At 34.6% G+C, this 22,801-nt stretch overlaps 1 protein-coding gene across 5 annotated transcripts in view; it reads right to left on the bottom strand.

The window, feature by feature from the left end:
* AP1AR (adaptor related protein complex 1 associated regulatory protein) overlaps positions 1 to 22,801 on the bottom strand; it is a 39,511-nt gene continuing 16,710 nt past the window's right edge. For 2 of the 5 annotated variants that reach the window (XM_003899100.4, XM_021938713.2), the window contains exons 2-10: positions 16,368 to 16,416; positions 14,842 to 14,868; positions 12,110 to 12,135; positions 9,016 to 9,112; positions 6,824 to 6,922; positions 4,975 to 5,033; positions 4,232 to 4,305; positions 3,319 to 3,447; positions 1 to 1,900 (exon numbers count right to left, since the gene is read on the bottom strand). In XM_003899100.4, coding sequence (XP_003899149.1) covers positions 1,635 to 1,900; positions 3,319 to 3,447; positions 4,232 to 4,305; positions 4,975 to 5,033; positions 6,824 to 6,922; positions 9,016 to 9,112; positions 12,110 to 12,135; positions 14,842 to 14,868; positions 16,368 to 16,416 — 826 coding nt within the window. In that variant the 3' untranslated portion in view covers positions 1 to 1,634. Of the gene's footprint in view, positions 1,901 to 3,318; positions 3,448 to 4,231; positions 4,306 to 4,974; positions 5,034 to 6,823; positions 6,923 to 9,015; positions 9,113 to 11,434; positions 11,662 to 12,109; positions 12,136 to 14,841; positions 14,869 to 16,367; positions 16,417 to 22,801 lie in introns of those variants that run through there. The other 3 variants (XM_003899101.4, XM_009207376.4, XM_021938712.2) reach the window with 3 other exon arrangements.

Here is a 22,801-nt window from a genome sequence, read left to right on the forward strand (position 1 = left end):
TTTAAGTGTAAAAATGTGTTTATTCACAACCATTTGTAAATTACCATTTGTTACCATTCCTTCAAAAAATTCTTTATGAACAAAAAGCCAAGAAAAATTACAATAGTAGCTTATGCCAAACCAAAAATATACATCTGATGTATACAAACTTTAAAAAGCATTAACACAGGCAATGTGAATATAGATTACCTTAAAAATATTTCCAAGACACAGCTACAACTTAAATTAAGACAGATATAAATAATGGCATTACCTAATGTATTATATTTACATATTTAAAGTATCATATTAATTTCTATGACATAAAAAAGGAGATAAAACTACAGATGTCATTGCTTAGCAGTTCAAATATTGAAAGGGCCACATGATTTTTTTTTAAGTACAGCAAGAACTTCAGGTTACTATTTATATCTGGACCTTCCTATATTTATAAGAACATGCACTGTCATTGTTGCAAGAGGAAAAAAATTTAAAAACATTAAGGAAAAACCAGAAAACAGTTTGCTTACTAAAATCATACCAAATCCTCAGCAAAATCAAGGAAAGCAATTATGGAGTGTTTTCTATTCCTGGCCTTTTAAATTGACACATACATTTTAGAGAAAAGAACAGTTGATTGTCTATAACAAAATGCAGTTATAGATATTGATATGCTTAGTTCTATCCCATTAAAGCACCTTGTACTACAAGGTAAATGAAAGCTTAATAAAATCAATGGAGCCTTTCATACCAGAAAGGATTTTATTTGAAATACCCGTATTACCTTTTTAGATCTTCCTTTCTTAAATCATGCAGAGAATATGTTCTGTGTAAAATCTAAGATCATTCATTGGAAATATAGAATTTTTAAAAAATAATGGCACCTAAAAACTTAATACTATATATCAATTAAAGTCAATATAGTGGCATGTAAAATGAAGTGGAAAAAACTAAATATATATATATATATATCTTCTTAAGTATTATTTTTTATTATTACCAACTTGAAATGTCCAAACTCTGAAGGGTTATTTTTATATTATCTTTTGTTCAGATTGAATCAACATTATCATACTAGGACATGTAAATAAGGACATGTAATGCTGATACTTCTGCATTTCTTAGAGTCATCTACTCAAATCAACTGTACTGACTATTAGATAATAAAATCCAAAGAAGTCATAGAAATAATGCTGGAAAAGGGAACACTATTCTAAATCTGAATCTGACGATCCCTCCTCATGCTTCCTTCACATCTGCTGAGAATTAACAAAAAAAGTCTTAATGTTTACATAGTTAAAGACAATGAATAGGCTTCATAAATCATTCAAAGTAAAATTAATTAAAAAAATGGAGAGTGGAAATCTACCATAGTAAACAGAAATGCTTTAAAGAAAAGACTTAAAGTAAATTTAATTGGTAACATGACAGGACCATTAAATTGGTCTTGAAAAGCAGAAGGCAGATGATGAAATTGCACTTAATTCTGTATCAATTCAGATCCTATCATCCCTACTCCTTTCTAATGAAATAAGCATTTACAACATGGTTTCTTACACGTCTCCCTTACAAAAAGGCTCAGCACAATCACTTATACATTCTAGTTGGTTTTTAACATTTGGTCATAACTGATAAACAAGGTCACACAATTTACCCTATCGAGTCTGTTGATCTGTGTCAGAATGCCTTATGCCAGAATCAGACAGTTCTAATACAGGATTTACAAATCCAGAATACTCGGAATTTCCATTATCATCCATTTCGGCACTAACAAAATCATTCTCCCACTCCAGCCCATTGGAATCATCAGAGGCTGATGTAGGATTACTTCCAGTCTTCTTGTTGCTATACTTAAGTGCTGCCCGTAGAATGTCTTCCTCTGTTTTGGAACGTTCTCTCACTGGAAGCATTCTATTCATTCCTATGATTTGAACAGAGTTTTTAGAAATCTCAGAACAGATAATAAAGCTATATTTACAAACTTCCAAGTTTAGCAATATAGTTTTTATTTAACTATCAGACTTGATGTGTGAATTAAAGACCCAGTCCCATGGAGGTCTTCTTAAGGGAAATTGTTGGGGTCTAACCCTGAAGTATGCCTCAGGTAAAAATAAATATTAACAGTCACCAAAGGGCAGTTTTGATGTATCATTTATTATCTGATAGGATGAAATTCCTGAAGAGTCATAAATAAAACAGAATGGATGGAGGACCTCAATTGCTATTAGTCTTATATGGCCAAGTTAGTATGTCTGCCACAGTCCTTTCCTACCCACATAATTTCATTTCCCAGAGAATGACAGTCACTCTAATGATAACATGTACTTTTCCAGCATTTACTAGGTTCCAGTTAATGTTATATACATGTCACAGATATTAACTGATTTAATCCCCAACAACTCTATGGAGTACAGTACTATCATTACTCTCATTCTGTAGTTCAGCTAACCGGGACAGAAAGGCTAAGTGATTTGGGTAATGTCACACAGCTAAAAAGTGGTGAAGCAAGAATTTTAATCCATTCAGTCTGGCTCCAAAGTCTGTGGGCTTATGCTCTTCCGACTCTACCAAACAGAGGAGAGACGTTTCTATGGGAAACTGTTCTAGATCTAATTCGAAACAAAATGAAATTGGTAAAGTGAAAGTGTCAATAATCTTGAAAGAAAAAAAGAATGGCATTTTACTGGCAGAAGGAAGGGAGAGAGGACAGAAAAGAAGTTTGAATCTGTAAGTACAGAATCAACGTTGGTAATTGAATTAAAATCTAGGATTCGCAAAGAGATTGTAATATTCCTAGACACATTTAATGATTTTCTTTTTTGACCTTAAAGATCAGATCCCACCATAAAAGAACATTTAAATCTGTATCACCGTTGTCTGTCACTCCTGAAAAATCACCAGGACTCAGCCCAGTAACACAAGTTATTTCTATAGATATGATAAGAATATGAGCTAGATACTAATATAATTTTGTAGATTTGTATCTGGTGAATTTGTTTCTGTGGATTTATTTCTAAGAGAAGTTATATTTAACTTCTGGCTTTAGAATGTCCACAAGGGGGTAGTAATCATTCATACGGAGTAATGTCATGGGCTTGGATTACAAAACCTTAAAGAAATTAACATTTATTTTCTAAATCTAAAGGAACATTAAAAATTAAGGAATTTTCTAAACATTTTTATCAACAGTGATAATCACCAATAACAGTCTAAAAAGTGTTTATATGATTTTTCAAGGGCTTGAATTTATTTCCATTTAAATAAAGACCAAGGTAGATTTATATAAATCAACACAGATTACGTTAAAATTTTCAGGTAAAATTGTGAATTATAAAATACCTTCTTCATCTTCCCACTCTAGATCTAAGGATGTGCTGTCGTCATTTCCACTAGTTGATTTAGTTTTGGTCATTAAATCACAACTGCTTTCTGTATTTGGTGTCAAAACTGTAGCATCTGATGAGAGTCCTAGAGTATACACGAAATACAACTGAATACTCTCATCTACTCTTCTACCACAACAGCCATTTTATTTTGTAACAATTATCTCTCTCTAAATATTATTATTATTACTTTTAGCTTCATAAGAAATAATTCTGGAAATCATTTTATTGGTAAGTTTCTGTTAGGAACAGTATAAAGAAACTTTTCTCTCTTTTTTTTTTTTGCCATCTAAGCATAGCAAACATGCAAATTTAAGTGATTATAAACTTTTCAAATATGGTGAACTCTAGATAATATTTTTAACAGTCAATTACAAAGGGGCACAAAAAAACGATGAACAAGAAAGATAAAACAAAAAGCAACCTATATTTTCAAAAAGACCCACTACTATACTATGCTTCCACTATTGGGAAGCATATGAGTTTTTGCTTTTGAAACTTGAGGAAATATTTTAATCTTATAAGTCAATTTGTAATAAGTAAAAAGTACACTTTTCTATTACTTCCTCCCATCTTTCCTTTCTTTTTTTTTGGAAAGGGAAGGGTTAGGATCACGGTAGAAATGGAAAAAGGAGTGCTTGACTCCCTATATGGATCTACAGAAACAGTCTGAGATTTTTCTTTGCTCCAACTTCTTTTTAAAAATAAAAGATGAGGTTGTATAATTAATGACTACCTAGGAAACTGACCTATCTGGGAATTACAAATTTAAGAACAGAAAGTTATTCTACAGAAACACAGCCAGAATCTCTACTTATCTGTTTACTGTGGCATAAAAAAAAGTACAGAAAATACTTTAAAAAACTTACTACTACTTCGAAAAACTTCATACTGTGACTTTATATTTCTCAAACAAGATTCAAAGTCATCTTCTGGTCCTGAACTGTAATAAAAGTGAAATAATTTTTTAATATATTCATGGTAGATGCAATATAACAAATATTTAAGCTAATGATGGCATTTTGGCTTGAAGACCTATGTCATACAAATTCATAACTGCTACACAATTAGAATAACCTAATGAAAAGAGTTCTTAATTTTCTTAATACTAGCATGAAACTGAAAATAAGAAGATTTTGGTTAATCCTGAAATCCAATCTCCAAAGCTTAGCCATAAGTCTAACTTTACAATAATGAAGCATGAACAAAATTCTTTGAACGAGTAGTGATACTTGTGGAAATGTGACGCTGAAATCTCTCTTCCAAAAAATGACCACACATAAACTTTATTGTAAGAAAGAGAGGGACTAAAGAAAACACAAACAACTAAGGTATAAATAACTCACCCAAAGACATTCAGCTATGGCATTACATCTATATGGGAAATGAGACCACTCTTAAAAATGCAATAAAGTCAGTTTAAATGAATAATAATCATGTTTCAACTTAAATGCTCTCAGTATTCTTCCAAGGCAATGTCTTTTAGATGGAATAATTTTTAGGGAACACATAAACATGAATACGTATATACACATCTCGAGGTGAACAATGCTCTACGTAGCAATAAAATGTTCTACCACAAAGGGAAGGAGGCATATGTTTCATTATTTACCTTTGATATTCTCCATTGTTGGAAGGATGATATTGCTGCACAATTCTCTGCCTTTCTTGCTTTGGAAACATAATGTAATAAAAAAAATCACTCTGTTGTAAAATTATGTATTTTAAAACCACTCATGTAATACCAAAAAGTATTTTTTTCTAGTTTCTAAAAAAAAAAAAAGTTATTCTGTTGACATATTTTTCCTTATTTTAACAGATATGTATTGATATTCTTAACATTCTTAGTATACCCAAGAACTTTCAACCTACTGGAAAAATGAGGAGCAGAAAAGGAATAGTTAAAACAATACATGAAGTTCTATTCTGGGTGAAATAAGTAGCAATAAAACAACAGATTTATAAGATCTGGCTGAGTTGACTCAGAAATAATAAAAGCAATTGACTAAGATTTAGAAGAAATGTCAGAGTTGTCGCTCTGATAGCTATTAGCTATGTATCCCTGGCATGGCCTTTACCTACTGTTCCTTCATCTATAAAATACAGATAGCTATATTACTGCTCTAGCAAGTTCAGGGTTACCATGAAAATCAAATGATTGGTGGGTGTCTGTGTATGTCTGTGTGTCAGTATGTACTGTATAGACTGTAATGTGTTCCTATATCAAATATTTAAACCAGGGTAGGAAAAACTCAGAGAACCCTGGAAATCACCCATATGGATGCTGTACATGGAATGCTTTGTCTTTAAAAGGGAAGCAGTAGATCATCTATTACAGTAAAAAGAGTGTCTTTTCTTATACTTTTCTTAGTAGAAGGTAAAAGTTAAAAACTTCTTCATTATTTAGAACTGACTTAAAAAGCAAAGATATTCCTTCATATAATCTGCTAAAACAGCAGAGAGAGAAAAAAAAAATGAAGGGAAGGAGAGGGGAAGGACACAGTTCAAACAGAAATCATGTAACAATAGGATACACATGATATTTCAGTTTCTCTAAGTTTTACAATGTGCCATGATCTTTATACTACTTCAATTAACACTACAGAGGTGAATCCAAACAGGCAAAATATGGAGGAAGATATTAAGGATACCGGCTAAGCACTGTTGTGCTTGAACTTTGGCTCTGGCCCTTATTAACTGTAGGATCTCAAGCAAGTTACAAAACATTACCCTACTCTCAGTTTTCTCATTTGTAAAACAGGGATTAAAAATACTATCTCGTAAGACTGTTGTGAGGATTAAATAAGGTAAAACATTGCTCCTCCTGACAGTTAGGGTTCCATAAATGTTACTTATAGTTGCCAGACATTATGGTAATGCAGCATGGTAAGATACGGTAAATCTGCTGCCTTCCCTGATAATATACCAAATATTTCTCAAGACCCAAACTCCCAATCTCCCAAGGACACAAGAATAAAGATGAGAAGCAAATAATAACCTTATGGGGCAAAACAGCACAGTTTATTCAGTTCCAGGGAATAAAATAAATTCTGGTAATTTAAGAAACTGTTAAAAAAAAAAAACCCTCACAAAACAAAATGCTTTGCCAATTATATTTAAAGGCTAGTTTGGCAACACTTTCCCTCTAAGAGTATATTTAATTTTTCCAAAAGAATACTGAGTTTTATAGCACTAAAATTCATCTTTAGGATAAACAGGAATCAGCATTTGCTAATCTAAAGCTAAATAGCACTGAGTATCAAGCATGTAATCTGATATTATTTCTAGCTGTTAAAGACTGACTAATTTGCCTTGAAAATTCTTAAGAATATATGAGTAAATACATTCATTTTTAAACAAGAAGTCCTTGAGAATAGGAAAAAAAAAGTCCCAACTAAGATTTGTTAGAGCAAATAAGGAGAAAAGCAACCCTAATATATGCTGGGGTCTTTTCCCCTCACCTCCAAGAGCTTTCGCTGCTTTGCTGCCCTGGCTGCTTCACGCTGTGCAGCGTATAAAGCTTCTTCTTCTAGTCTTAACTTCTCTTCTTGTAAGGCTAACTGTACATGAACAAAACAATAAGGATTAACAAAAATCAGAACCTGTCTAACTGCTCTAAAAATAAAATGCTTCTATTTATAAAACAAAAAATAAATTATTAAAAAATAATTGCTCTCTACAAAGCATAACAGAATTGAAATGTTTGCAATTGTTTGTTTAAATTTCTTCTTTTACAAAATAACCCAAAGGATATAAAACACATTACAGGATTCTTTAGAAATTGAGTCATGAAGCAGTAGCATCTATTCTGCATAAAGTATTTCTTTAGAATATGCAGTGATCTTCATTTTAAACAATCATTCCAACACCTATCACCCTCACTAGTTTGACAGTTTTGGCCCTCATAAATCCAGTACCTTTAAGATCAATTACATCACTGTTGACCAAAGTGAACTCAGCTTTCACAAAATTCATGTCTTATCATCTAATTAACATCAATGCACATGTCTCCTTAATTTTATTACTATCAAACTATTAAAAAATTACTTTCAAATGTAAGTTCTTGCCATTCATAAGAGCACACAAACTGCTTTAGTAGTATCTATTGCATGTTAAAGTTAACTTGAAAATCAAATTTCAACACAAATTTTTTTCTTTAGACTATTAACGGCTACTGTACAGCTTACGTTAATGCTTTGAAAATCACTAATTGGTCCTAAACATACTTTTCTTTTTGAGATGGTGTTATTCTGTCACCCAGGCGGGAGTACTATGGCACCAACACTGCAGCCTTGACCTCCTGGGCTCAAGCCATTCTCCCACCTCAGCCTCCAGTGTAGCTGGGACTACAGGTGTGCACCACCACCCCAGGTGAATTTTTGTATTTCTTGCAGAGATGAGGCCTTGCCAAGTTGCTCAGGCTGGTTTTTAACTCCTAGACTCAAGTAATCTGCCCATCTTGGCCTCCAAAGTGCTGGGACTACAGGCGTGAGCCACCATACCCACTTTAAACAGACAAATATATGTATATGTGTGTATGTATGTGTGTGTGTATTAATTTTTTTTCTGAGACAGGGTCTTGCTCTGTCACCCAGGCTGGAGTGTAGTGGCTCCCCTTCGACCTCCCATAGCCTTGAGGATCCTGGGCTCAAGCAATCTTCCCACTTCAGCCTCCTTAGTAGCTGGGATTACAGGTGCATGCTACCATGCCCGGCTAATTTTTGTACTTTTTTTTAGAGATGGATTTTCACCGTGCTGCCCAGGCTGGTCTCAAATTCCCGGCCTTAAGTGATCTGTCCACCTCAGTCTCCCAAAGTGCTGGAACTATGGCCACCATGCCCGGTCTTAAACAGAAAATTTTTAAATGTGCAGTGGAATGTGAATAATTCCATTTAGTTTAGTGGGTACAAAACAATAATTATAGGCCATTTCCATAAACACATTAAATAACTTTAACACTTATGATTATCAGCACTTAGTTCTCTGAGAATACACCCACCAAGACAAAAAACTCTTCAAAAAACCACTTATTGTGAAACAGGGTAATTTTTTTTAAATTTGCTTTTTGTTGTTGTTTCCTTTTTGAGACAGGGTCTCACTCTGTTGCCCAGGCTGGAGTGCAATGGCATGATCTTGGCTCACTGCAGCCTTGACCTCTCTGGCTCAAGCAATCCTCCTACCTCAGCCTCCCAAGTAGCTGGGACCACAGGCGTGCACCCCCATACCAAGCTAATATTGTATTTTTTGTAGAGATGGGGCTTCGCCATGTTGCTCAGGCTGGTCTCCACTTCTTGGGCTCAAGCAATGCACCTGCCTCGGCCACTAAACGTGCTGGGATTACAGGTCTGAGCCTGCTCTAAAAGTTGGTTTTAAATACCAAGGTGCATATTCTTGCCAGAGTTCCTACTTTGTGAATTAAGAAGTTGTTTTTAAAAGAATGTACTATCTCCATTTTTTGGCAGCATATGATTTCTGATAAATTAAGCCAAACTCAAAAGAAATTATAATAGGCTGGAATGATTTTTTAACTTTTAAATCATATTCATCTGTATATATCTAAATATAGGTTCAATGACTCTACACAACATATTATCTAATGACAACTCTCTCCTTTATGATAACATGTACTTAAGCAATTTAAAAGACTATTTACCTCTTTTTGAATTTTCTTATCAAGATCTTTTTGTTTTTCGGCAATGGAATCATAATGCCTTTCTCTTAGGTCAACAATTTCTTCCTCAGTAAGAGGCCTAGAGAAAAAGAGGAGGAGGAGAAAAAGAAAAAACAAAAACTTCTGATGAGTCTGAGTCCAAATAAAACACTCAAAAAGCCAGTGAAATTCTCAAATTTTGCTGTTAAAAATGTTAAAGCAATTTGCTACAACTTCAATTGTTAAGAGTAAAAAGTATACATTCTAACATTTGCTATTATTCTAGTATATAAATTGGTAAGTTGATACAATATCAGAATAGTTTTTAAAGCATTACAGCCACCTTTTAAGAAATACAGATTTTATTTACCTTCATCTGGCTCTGCTTCAGCCATCTGACCTATGGGTATATACCCTAAACCATATCCCAAAATGCTCATCATAAAATATAAACGTTGGTATACTATTACACCCTGATCTCAGCCCTCGTACCATTCTGGAACTCTTCTTAATCCTCCTAAATCACTCTGGCTTCCCCAGGCCCTTCATCCTTCCCTTTTCTTCCAGTCTGTCTATCCCAATCATCTTCTGGCCTTGCTTTACTTACAACCAAGATGGACACCAAGGCAGATCTGAACTACTTTCTTACCAACATACTCACCTTCTTGCACTCCTATCATTATTCCATATTCACTCAGTTTACTCACATTCTGACCCTGGGTCATTTCCATGATCAGCCCTTTCTGTTTCAGGCTGCTAGAGAAAACTGACATCAATTTGGCACTCGGCCCTCAGCAGTAGTCCTTTTACATACATGTGGCAACTCCTTCACATATCCTATACTACCAAAGTAAAAATCTTCACATACTCAAGTTCCTTATTCATACTTTTTTTCTCCTAAAAGGCAATTTCACTCCACTTTAAGAAATGAGGAGTATCAACCATGAATCACCCCAACTTTGTGACAACCCCCACTTACTTACATATATCCTTCCTATTCTCCTCACCATCCTCTAAAGAGTAATGTTCTTAACTTGTTCAGAATCACCTACTACATTTACATTCTTGATTCATTCACCATTGAGCCCATCTCTCCTGACCCACTCCAGAGAATTATCTGGGACCTTGTTCTATCAATTAGTACCTCTCTTTCACCTTTAACCTATTCCTTTTGTCTCTTTGCACCTCTCTTCCATGGGAAGGAAGGAAAGGAGGAAATGAGGGAGGGAGGGGGGAGGGAGGGAGGAACTAAGAAAAAAACCTCCATTTGACCTGTATCTATCTCAAGCTACTGCTCCCTCTTTCTTTCAGCCAAGTCCTGAAATTAAATGTATATCAATAGTCAGCACATCTAGCACTTACTATGTGCCTGGCTCTCTTCTAAATGTTTCACATATATTAACAAATTGTAATCTTCACAACAACCCTCCAAGGTAGCTATAAGGATTATACATATGAGGGAAGTGAGAGGAAGACAGATGAAGAGTATGGCTAAGTAAGTCCTATAGTATGTGGCAAAGCTAGAATCTGAACCCCAGGTAGTGTAGCTCTTGTTCTTAACTACAACTACTGTTCTTCTCTTGCCTTCATGTCCTTACCTCCCATTCACTTGTCAACTCGCTGCAGTCTACCTCTGCTCCCATCACTCCAATAACTCTAGCAAAGGTAATCAATGGATTCTATGTTGCCAAATACAGTAGACAATTTTAAGTCCTTATCTTACTACCTCAGTTTCATGGGACAGTGTTAACCATTCCCATCTGTCTGTCTCCCCTCCCTTGGCTTCCCAAGCTCTCCTGATTCTTCTTTTTTGCCTACTACTTCTTGGTTATCTTCAGAATCCTCTTCTAGTGTCCGCCTAGTCAATCCTCAGATCACTGCTCTCTCACCATGCTCCACCTCTCCCCAGACCCCCACCTCAGTTAGGTGATCTTGGTAACTATCATGGTTAACTAGCCATTTATAGGTATTATCTCCTACTTCCATCCCTCCAGCTCTAACTTCTGCTAGCCCTAGTTATATATTAGGGCTTTAAAATTTTTTCTTTGAAATATAACTGAAATAAAATGAAATACAGATTTTAAGTGTTCAGTTCATAAAGTTTTAATACTTGTATACACTCATGTAACTTCCACTGGAAGCAAGATATGTGACATTTCCATCACTTCACATACTTTTCTTGTGCCCCTTTACAATCAGTTCTCTCACTTTGCTTATGCAATTTCTTCTGTCTGGAATGTCCTCCTGCTCTGCCTGGATACTTAGCACTAACCAACCCTTCAACAATCAACACCAGGTGTTATCCCCTTAAAAATGTCTTCTTGGATTTATCTCTCCAGTCAAGAAGCTGTTTTGGACCAACAGCCTCTTCTCTACGGTTCCCTAGAATGTTCTATAATCACTATTTAATTGCTTTCCCTACCTCATATTGAAATTAGTCATCTCGAGAATCTATCTCCCAGACCAGGATGTTCTTTCTTCTAATGGAGAGACTATGTCTGATTTTTAAAATCCCAGTGTCTAGCACGGTGCTTGGCACATGACAGTTGCTTAATAAATGTTTGCTAAACTAAAAAAAGTAAGGATTATATGTTCATAATGTAACACTGTATATGAAAATATTCTCTTGAAATTAAGAACGCTCTTTTGACTTAAAGATACTTAAGTAATACATGCAATTTTAATAAAATATTTAAAAGCTGCTTAAATAATTATAGTACAAGGTTTTAGTTACTATTAAAAGATGTGAAAAAATTTAGAAGAACAAGTTTTAGAATGTATAAAGAAGGAAAGGGGTAATAAAGTTAAAAAATTTAAAAGAAATGTACTTATCAATACTAATGGTTTTAAGAAAACTAAAAAACATATAACAGGTACAACAGGAAAGCATCTAGGCACTTAGATTAAATTCTTTAATATTCAAAACAGTCCTTTTGAGATATATTTGTCTCAATCTTATAGAAAGAAAAAACTAAAAGTTCTGAAATGTAAACTGTTTAACGTCTCAAAGCAAGCAAATGATAAAGCATGACTTCTTAAGAGAGTTTTCTTACAGTTTGCATAGTTGTTTTTTTTTTTTTTTTAAACAAAGCCTTACCTATGACTGCTTCCTGGGCTCTCCCCCTGTACAAAAATTAATTAAACAATTAAAATAAATTAGCTAAATTCTATTTAAAGTAATCAATACAATTTTTATTCAGTCTAAATACTTTCAACTTACCCATTTTCATCAGAGTAAATACATTTCACTATTAAATATATTTCACTATTAAAAATACTTGAAACAAAAATTTTTAAAAGTTTGCTACTTCTCCATAGCAAAATTTAGTTTACTATCTAGCTTAATTACATAAAATCATTTGCTGGACATTTCTTAATTTTTTTAAACAAATATTTGTTACATACCAAATGAACTGGAGTCAGGATAGTATTAGACAACATATTCTCTATGTTCTCATTTATATTAACAGTTGATCCTCATTTTTTTGCAGTTTCTGTATTTGCAAATTTGCCTACTTGGAAAATTTACTTGTAACCACAAAATCAATACTCTTTGAGCTTTCTGGGTTATTCAAGGACAGGCATGGAGCAGTAAAAATTTTGAGTTGCTCAGCAATGCACATTCCCAGATGAAGCAGAACAGGGCAACAGACACTCTGCTTTCTTGTTTCAGCTCTCATGCTATAAACAAGTATCTTTTTTACAGTCTATTTAGTGCCACATTGTTTGCATTTTTGTGCTTTTTGGCTGATGATTTCTGTCTAAAATGGCCTCCAAGTGTAGAATACTAAGTATTCCAGTGTTCCTAAAGGCCAAGAAAGCTATGATGTGCATTATGGGGAAAATATGTGCGTTAGGTAAGTTTCATACAAGCATGAGTTTGTGCTACTGGCTGCGAGTTTAAAGTTAATGAATCAATAATATATGTTTAATACGGTATCTTACACAGAAACATACATCGAATGAGGCTATATACTGATTGGTTGATGAACACATTGTGATCAGAGGCTTGCAGGAACCTAACCCTGCATTTCCCCTGCAGTAATGCTTCAGCATTCACTAATTTAGCATTTACAGCAACTTAATCAAACATAATTACAATAATGAGAATCAACTTTTTGTTTTCTTTCACAAGGTTATGAAATTATCTGTAGTTTTTTCCTCCAAAGCAAAGTATAACTATTTTCAGGATTTTTTCAGGTTTATGCCTACTTCTTACACATTTAAACTATTCATATCTGAAAGTTAAAATATAATAGCAGGAATAAAAATCCAAACGGTCCACATTAGTTTAGAAAGTAGCACTACAAAACAGGATGACATTCAACTAAACCAAACACAAAATATGAAGTAAATGAGAGAGGAGAAGAGGGGTTAGCAAAAACAAACGTAAACAAAAAAATCCTCAGCCAACCAAACAAAAAGCGTCTTGGGAAAATACACAGAATCACTAGTTCTCTTGAAAAGTGTTATGATGCTGGGATGAATTCTAATGGAGGCTGAAAGAACGCTTACTTTTAACACTTGTCAGATGCTTTAAAAATATCATGTCCAGTGTTTGCTTAAACTTTTAAAGAGAAGGACATGAAAACAAAAGCGACCTTTGCAAAGGAAAAGAAGTTAGTTCTATGAAATGGAATGATATTTTACTGGGAGAACAAACGGCTAAAATAGTTTCCAAAATGTGTCCTATCAGATGAAAAATATGTATTATTATTTTAAAAAAGGATTTTTACCCACATTAATTTGAGAATAGCTGAGTTGAACAAGTTTAAGTAATTCAGTTTAACAATAGTTTATCTCAGAACCTTTTACATGCTAACTTACGTTCTAAGACTAGTATTCTATACATACTCGAGAAAGGCTGGACTAAATAATACATTTTTAAAGGAAAAGATTAACACATTTTCTTCTTTCCCTAGAAAATAAAAATGACAAAGTGTCAACTTGCAGTGTTCTTCTAGACTAACCAATTTTCAAGATGTAGAAAGTAGACCCAGGGAGGTTAAGTAATTTGCAGAAACGTACACAATTAATTTAGTGAAGTTGCAAATTAGCATACAAACTAAAGTTCTAACTATACCAATGCATAAGAAATGCTTCTTAGCCTTTTGACTAAGATCAAATGTTGAAATATACACCACATTTTGCTGATTATAAAATGCACTCCCTTCATATTTTTAACACTTCTGTATTTGAGAAGCATCTTAAAACTTGTTGAGTTTTATGAGATGAAATGTAGAAAATTAACATAAAGAATAACTGATAAAAGAGATGATGGCTAAAGTCAGAAACTGTAGAATAAATATGTATAAAATCTGACATCAGAATCTATGAAAACTATAAAGAATGGGCCTACTCCAAAGCTGGGTGAAGTAGTACACACCGATGGTCCCAGCTACTCAGCTGAAGCAGGAGGACTGCTCAAGCCCAGGAGTTTTAGTCCAGTCTGGGCAACATACCGAGATCTTGTCTCTTAAAAAGAAAACAACAGCAACAACAAGAAAACAATGGGTCTACTCTGGATTGTGAAGTATTTTACCTTCCTAATCAAGAGGTTAGAAATATTAGAAGTAAACTTTCTGAAGTTCCTCGGGTTTCTGTATAATGCTTTAAACCTATGTGTGTGTATAGTATATCTTAGTATTTGGAATTATTTTCTAATATAAATTAGTAAAACAAGGAAATAATAAAGAACTAAAAAGTAAAAATAAAAACTAGAAAATAAAAATTCTAAAACAAAAATAAAAATTGTAAACATAATTGTTAGAACTAATGAGATGATCAATGAGAAAAATACAAGTTTTGTACTATTATGGAAATACTTACTTCATCACTTTCTACTAGATTCTCAAACTGAAAGGACAAAAAAGTAAGTGTTAGGAGGAATATTTGTCTTAGGTATACATCTCACAAGAAATTATGTTACTTTTTTCACTTAAAAATAATATATCTTTATATTTGTAAGATATTTAATTCAAATGCCTCTTTAATACATCATTTCATTTGATATATTCAACAGTCCTACAAAATGGCCAAGGCAAGCATATACTATTTTATTTATGACTTTCTATGAATGAAAATCAAACAGGAGAATTAAGCAATTTTCTACATAAATCAGAACTAAAAGTTTCATCTGAAATGAGTATTTCATACAAGTATTTTCAGTCCATGCTACCAGAATATTCCACTTCACTTGACTTCAGAACAAATGTCATAAGAAGGAAAATTATTTAAGGAATGGGGACTAAAAGATACCCAAATAAGAATTTCCCAACATGTATATATTTATTCATTTATTCATTCATATAGTTATTTACTGAAAATCTACTAAATGGTAGTTACTATCCCCAAATACAATGTCTTTTTAGAGATAGGAATGTAAACAGTTTGATCATAATGTGATTAATACTATTATGTCAGTGACCTAATGAAAGTCATTACTATTATATCACTAAAATGTCTGCATTTTAAATATAAATAACTTGATAAGTAACCACCTGAAAGAAAAGGTGTTTTATTGTTAATACTGTTTGGTTTAAAGATTGAGAGGAAACAATGAATTCAAAAGGTTTAGAAAATTAAGGAATCTCTCTAAAAAGAGAATAAAACTGTTAAAGTTATTATCCTTATCTTATTTTTATATTGGTTTGTGATTTTTAAATATCTTATTCCTGCCTTACACGTTTCCTTATTAATACAGAAGGTCATGAAGTACAGTGTTCAAGCTTTGGAGCCAGGCAGTGTGGACTAGAATTTAGGTTTTGCCACTTACAGGTTGTGTAATATGGCCCAATTTCTCCACCTGTCTAAGCCTCTCATTTTTCATCCATGAAACAGGGTGACCACCACCTGTTTACAACAGAGTTGTGATGACATTCTTAATTTGTATGGTGGAGTGGCTAGTTTATACAATAGGTAAGGAATAAATGGTAGTTTCCATTATTATATTTTACATTCAAAGAAAAAGTGACTCGGTGATTCTGCTGTGGAGTTACTGAAACTCAACTTCCTGCTTTGTTTCTGGACTTTCCCTGCTGGGGCAGGCCAACCATCTCTCATTATACCCACTGCCCTAGTGAGCCACTATTACTGACAGAAGAGTACCTTCTCCCTGACTTATGTAGGGTGGGGGGAAAGCTATTAGAAAAACAGAACCATAATCCTCTGCAAACTTCTTCCTATTCATTCCTTCCCCACTGCTCCAACTCTTTCAATCTTCACTAACATGAATACTATTGAAATATAAACAGTTCATTCTAAATTTGGGTCCAGATCTTTCCCTCTTTACAACCAAAAGCCCCTTCTGCCTTTCTGCAGGCACTTTTAATCCAATCAAATTAACGACTACTTACCTCTATTGTTAAGTGCTCACCTCTTGAGCATGTTCTAAAATACTTGGATCTGGGAAGGAAAACAGAATAACTTTTAAAAACACAATTAACTCTATGATTGAATTAATATAGTAGCATAAAAGCATTTATTTCCTCAAGAGCAACTTTCAAATCTCTAACATATAGTTATATTTATAAAAAAAGAACAACAAAATTTATCTAAGAATATAAAAAGTCCAGATTTTTAAACTTCATTATAGCTTTGTTTAGTCAACTAATATTTCTTTCTATTGGTACTAATATTTACTGTAATAATTAACTTACTGTATTTACTACATTGAGTAGAATACATTTGAACATGTATCTCATTATTTTTACTACATTAAGTACCTTGTCAAAAATACTGATGTGTTAAATAATATATAAAAATATGTTCTCAGTTTTGTTAAAAATACACAAAACATTAACTATCTAAAACATTAACTAAAAGGATATATGTCAATATGCTAAAAGTAGTTATCTTTGGTGGTGGAATCATGTATCTTTATTCAAGACTTTGTTATCTTCCCATGCCCTCACAAATACAAGAGAGAAACAATGCATATACATGTCAATCAAATAATCCATTACATTATTTTTTTCCAACTAGGGCCAAATATTGACTTTAATCATTCTTTTCTGCCCCTATTAAACTTATATGTAATCAAATAGGAATCTTCTTTATTATATGTTCTCCAAACATACGTCTACATTCTAAATACTACAGCATCCAAGCTGGCATCCCAGGACAGGGCCACTCACAGTCCTTTGTAAGTGGAAGTGCCCAGAGATTGAGACTTTCAGTCAATGTGGCTCCTGTTACAGCTGCCAAAACTGATGGAGAACTCCATCCCCGTACAATGGGGATCCAAATGTACTAAGTGTTCCTAAAGCATCAGGATTCATGGACAGAAAGCACACTTTCAAGAAACAGGAAGAATCCTGGGGTTAGGACAGGTCAGAATTCGTTTGCTTTTCTTTCTTTTTTGGAGACAGGATCTTACTCTGTCGCCCAGGCTGGAGTGCAGTGGCGCAATCCTAAGTCATCACAGCTTTGCACTCCTTGGCTCAAGTGATCCTCCTGCCTCAGCCTCCCCAGTAGCTAGTAAAACAGGCATGCACCCCCATGCTTGGCTTCACTTATTTTTGTAGAGACGAAGTCTCAATATGTTACCCAGCCTGGTTTCAAACTCTTGGGCTCAAGTAATTCTGGGACTCCCAAAGTGCAGAATTATTTGTATTATGTGTATGTGTGTGGATGAAGGTTTAGTGAAAGAGAATGTCATATCATGACTGAAGGAAAAAAGTAGCAATGAAACTATAGGAACTATTGTTCCTGCTATAATCTTTATCTGCTGATAGATGCAAATCTGTCTCATTGCCCACTAAGATCATTGGTAAAAAGCAAAGAATTTGGTATTACAAATCCACAGATGTCATGGAGTATATCCAACATAAATGCAGTACCCTTAATCCTCTATCTAGTGCCTCCACTCTTAATCTCTTCTTTATTTCTCGAACAAATACAGAAATGAGTTGAACCTTCAGTAGTAGCACTGGGTTCTGGCATTAGGATTCCTGCTTATAGTGCTATATGCTTCTCTCCCTGCAACCATCACTATCTTCCGTGAATGAAGAATCTGTCTCTGATTAATCTGTTTCCTCCTCCAGGTTTACTGAGTGGTACAGCTGAATAATTAGAAATAAAGCTCAGTAATACTATCAATTAAAATAAAGCTTTATCAAAATAAAGCTCAGTAATACTATCAGTATGACTTCACTGCTGTGGCAAAGCCCAAAGCTAAGTAGAATACTGTCGAAACCAAGGTAACTGTTATACTACATTTATATTAGATGGCAGAACACCATGTTCTAGTCTAATTATACATAGATAATACAAACTAACTTTAGTAATAGGCAAAAGTGTTATCTGTTGTAAATGTCTCCTTTTTCTATCCCCTCTATCCACAGCCAGCTATAGTGAGGACACTCATGTTCTCACATGACTCTGAATTCCTGAGTATCTGACTAAGCTAGAATCAGTCAATCCCTCACACCTCATTTGACTGGTTCAGGGTTACACAGAAACTGAGAAGGGAGAGACAATATCCTTCTGAGAGCTCTAGAGAGTTGCTGGGGATTATGCTTTCTGACAACATGCAATGAGAGGAATGAACTAAACTGAAAGAGTGCTCTGACAGCATCAAAATCATCCCTAAGAACCAGATGCATCCCACCCTGCTCATGGTTTTTGGTTATTAGTTGAGAAACCTAACATCCCTATTATAAATGCTACTCTTTGCCTAAGATAGTTTTAACTGGGCTTCCGTCCCCACAAAATCCTGATTAATAAACATGAATGTAAGTGATATGACAAGGGAGCAAATTAAGAATAGCAATAAATAAAATGAGAAAAGCAAAATATATTTGGGAAAAAATTCAAACTTTCCTTTTAAAATGGATCAGATTGAGACTTTGCTCACAAAATGCGTATCTTGACTCCTACCACAATAAAAGCTAAGATTATACTGATAAAGTAAGTATTCAATTTGGCAAACTCTGGGGTAACATTTTTATCAGGGGAGCTTTATCCTGTAACTTATCTGAAAATACCAAGAAACATAATATGTGTATATTTCATGAATTAAGAGTTACTTATTCAAGTATGCTTGAATTATGTTTATTTGTTCAAACATTATTGATGACTGAATAGGACCCTCAGACATGTGATGCATTAAATTCAGTCACTGACATTTTGCCAACTTCCAGTCATATAAAACCATAACTTTTCACATACTTTTCTATATTCTATGTAATATATACTTTAAAAATAATTAGAAAATCAACTTTCTAATGGTCTGAAGGGACCATTTCAGATTTCAGAGAGCTATTAAGAAATGAAAAATGAAAACTCAAATCTTTCCTATTATTGGATGCTTAAAAGCCTAGCAAATTTGGAATATGCCTTTTACAATGTTTCCTATAATAAACTATCCTGACATTTTCTGTTCTTTCCTTCAGTTTTGTTCTCGATGAGGCTCTTGGCAATCAATCTTTCACTACTTGCTCCTAGGTAACGATGAGAATATAAGTGAAGGGTAAGCGGAAGAACTGGGGAAATGAATGGAAGTACTCAACTATTAAACCTTAAGTCAAGTTTTATATTTTTATTTCACAAATATTTATCAAGTGCTTCTCAAGTGCCTGGCACTGTTCTAGGTGCTGGCAATACAACTGTCAATAAACAGATAAAGGCCCTGCCACCTTGGAGCTAACAATTTGGGAATTAATGACAATAAACACATAGATAAATGCATCAGATGATAGTAATTGCCATGAAAGAAAAGTACCTCATGCTGTTTTCCATAAAGTTTGTACTAATTCACATCCCCACCAACAGTGGCTAAGTGTTCGCTTTTCCCCACATCCTCGCCAACATCTATTGCTAACTTTTCAATAATGGCCATTCTGACTGGCGCAAGATGGTATCTCATTATGCAATATATACAGGTAAAAAATCTGCAGTTGTACCCCATAAATCTATAAAAATTATATGTATCTTTTTTGAGACAGAGTCTCACTCTTACCCAGGCTGGAGTACAGTGGCTGGATCTCGGCTCACTGTAACCTCCACCTCCCGGGTTCAAGCGATTCTCCTGCCTAAGCCTCCCAAATAGCCGGGATTATAGGCATAAGATGGTATCTCACTATGCAATATATATAGGTAAGAAATCTGCAGTTGTACCCCCTAAATCTATAAAAATTATATATATATATATATATTTCTTTTTCGAGACAGAGTCTCACTCTCACCCAGGCTGGAGTGCAGTGGCTGGATCTTGGCTCACTGCAACCTCCACCTCCAGGGTTCAAGCGATTCTCCTGCCTCAGCCTCCCAAGTAGCTGGGATTATAGGCGCCCACCACCACACCCGGCTAATTTTTGTAATTTTAGTACAGACGGAGTTTCACTTTGGCCAGGCTGATCTCAAACTCCTGACCTCAGGTGATCCACCCTCCTCGGCAAGTGTTGGGATTACAGGCGTGAGCCACTGCACCAAGCCTATACTTTTTTTTTTTTTTTTAAATTTTAAGAAAAGTACCTTAGAGTAAGTAAGGATAGTGATTGGAGGAGGGAGGTTATTTTATTTGATTTTATTTTTTGAGATGGAGTTTCGTTCTTGTTGCCCAGGCTGGAATGCAATGGCATGATCTTGACTCACCACAACCTCCGCCCGCTGGGTTCAAGCGATTCTCCTGCATCAGCCTCTGGAGTAGCTAGGATTATAGGCATACGCCACCACGCCCAGCTAATTTTTTGTATTTTTAGTAGAGACAGGGTTTCTCCATGTTGGTCAGGCTGGTCTCGAACTCCCGACCTCAGGTGATCTGCCCGCCTCAGCCTCCCAAAGTGCTGGGATTACAGGCGTGAGCCACTGCGCCCGACCAGGAGGTTATTTTATGTAGGGTGGTCAAGGCAGACCTCTCGGTTAAAGCAAAAGTAGAACAAAGGTCCCAAGGAAATGAGGAAGCCAGCTAGATGGATATTTGGAGGAAAAGAATTCTAAACAGAGGAAAAGCAAATGCAAACGCTCTGAGGCAAAACTCTACTTGGCACAATCTAAGAAAGTGAGAGGGTCAGAATGGCTGGAATGAAGAAGGAAGGGAGACAAGGTCTGAGAGATAGCCAGGGTCAGATCACAGGCCTTTATAGACCATGGGAGGAGTTTTAGATTTTAATATTAATTAGGTAAGAACTCACAGAACAGATTTTTGGTTTTAGCATTCACTCTGTTTTTTAAAACTTTTATCATGAACCTTTTCAAATATGCACAAAAGCAGAGAGAAGAGATTCATAAGCCCCCCTGCACCCATTACCCCACTTAAAAAGTTACTACTTCCTGATCATGTTTCATTTATACTATACTCCTTTTTGTTTTATTTTTTTGTTGGTATTTTACAGCAAATCTCGGACATGTTATATTACTCTTACCTCAACTGGCATCTCTAATTAAGTATTAAGAACTGGTGTTTTTTTTTTTTTTTTTTTTTTTAGAAAAGCTAATATACCAACAAAATTTAAAGTAAATCTTTACTATTATCTAACGTCCAGTCCAGTCTATATTTCTATTTCCCCGATTATCTTTTTACACATGATTTGTTCAGATCAGAATCAAACAAAAGCCACACAGTATGTTTGCTTGTTAGGCCTCTTGCACCTCTTTTAGTCCATATCAGCCCCTTCTCAGCACCAGTGTCTGTTTTCATGCCATTGATTTGTTAGATAAATTGTGTCACTTGTCCTACAAAATTTCTCACTTTCTGGATTTACCTGATATTTTTCCTCTTTAACTTTTTCTTCTATCCCCTGTATTTCCTGCAAATTAGTAATTTGATTTAAAAGCCTGATTATACTGAGCTTAATTTTTTTAGGCAAGAATGCTTCACTTATGGTACTTGCTATTGAATTAAACCATAAGGAACTTTTTTTTGCCTGCCTCACTTTTACTGATGATCTGTAAGTTAGGATATTTATGTCAGCCTAATCTATCCATCATAATGTTTCACATCAAGCTTTTACCAAATGGTTTTTAGCATCCACTGATAATCAGTACTCAGTTCCATTATTTCACTAGAGAGTACAAAAATAATGATTTTTAAATTCTATCATTTCTTAAGAATGTATTAGCTATAAGAACTTCACTGGAAGATCCTTAAAAGACAAGTTGACATATGTTTTAAGAGACCAATTAGAAAGCTATTATAATAGTACAGCGAAGAAATGATGGTGGCTTGAATCACAGTAACAATAGTGGGAGTAATGAGAAGTAATTCTGAAGACAGGGCTGACAGAATTTGCTAATGTATCAGATATAAGGATATGTGTAAAAAGGAAAAATCAAGACTATCTCCTAACTCTGAGGCCTGAACAATTAGGATGGATTTGTTATTTACCAAGATGAGGAAGCCTGGGAAAGAAGCACGTGTGTGTTTTTAGATGCCTTGAGCTTGACATTCATATAAAGTTAAGAGTCTGGGTGAGACTCCTCTATTCAAATTCAAAACCTACAACGTCAACATAAACATCAGTCCAAAACCCCCTTAAAAGTATTCCTATATTTAACCCTGGAGCTACTTCTCAATCTCAGATCAGTAAAAGTACTTTTCTTTTCTTGTTTTCTTCACACCCAGGAAATTTATCTTGCTTGCTTTTGCTGTCCCAATAAGGTAGTCTGTAGACAAAGATGCAATGTCAGCAATTTTCCCCCTCCCATACATACACTTCATGTTACTACCAATACATACATAGGCCTACTGTTTCTAGGGATTTTACTTCTAAGCAATATGGAGAAATGGAAGTGTAGTCTCTTCCTTGGGGACAGAGGAAGAGTGAGTTATCTCCCAGTAAGTTGGAAA

Source organism: Papio anubis, chromosome 3 (assembly GCF_008728515.1).
Source record: "Papio anubis isolate 15944 chromosome 3, Panubis1.0, whole genome shotgun sequence".
In the NCBI taxonomy this organism is placed as follows: Eukaryota; Metazoa; Chordata; class Mammalia; order Primates; family Cercopithecidae; genus Papio; species Papio anubis.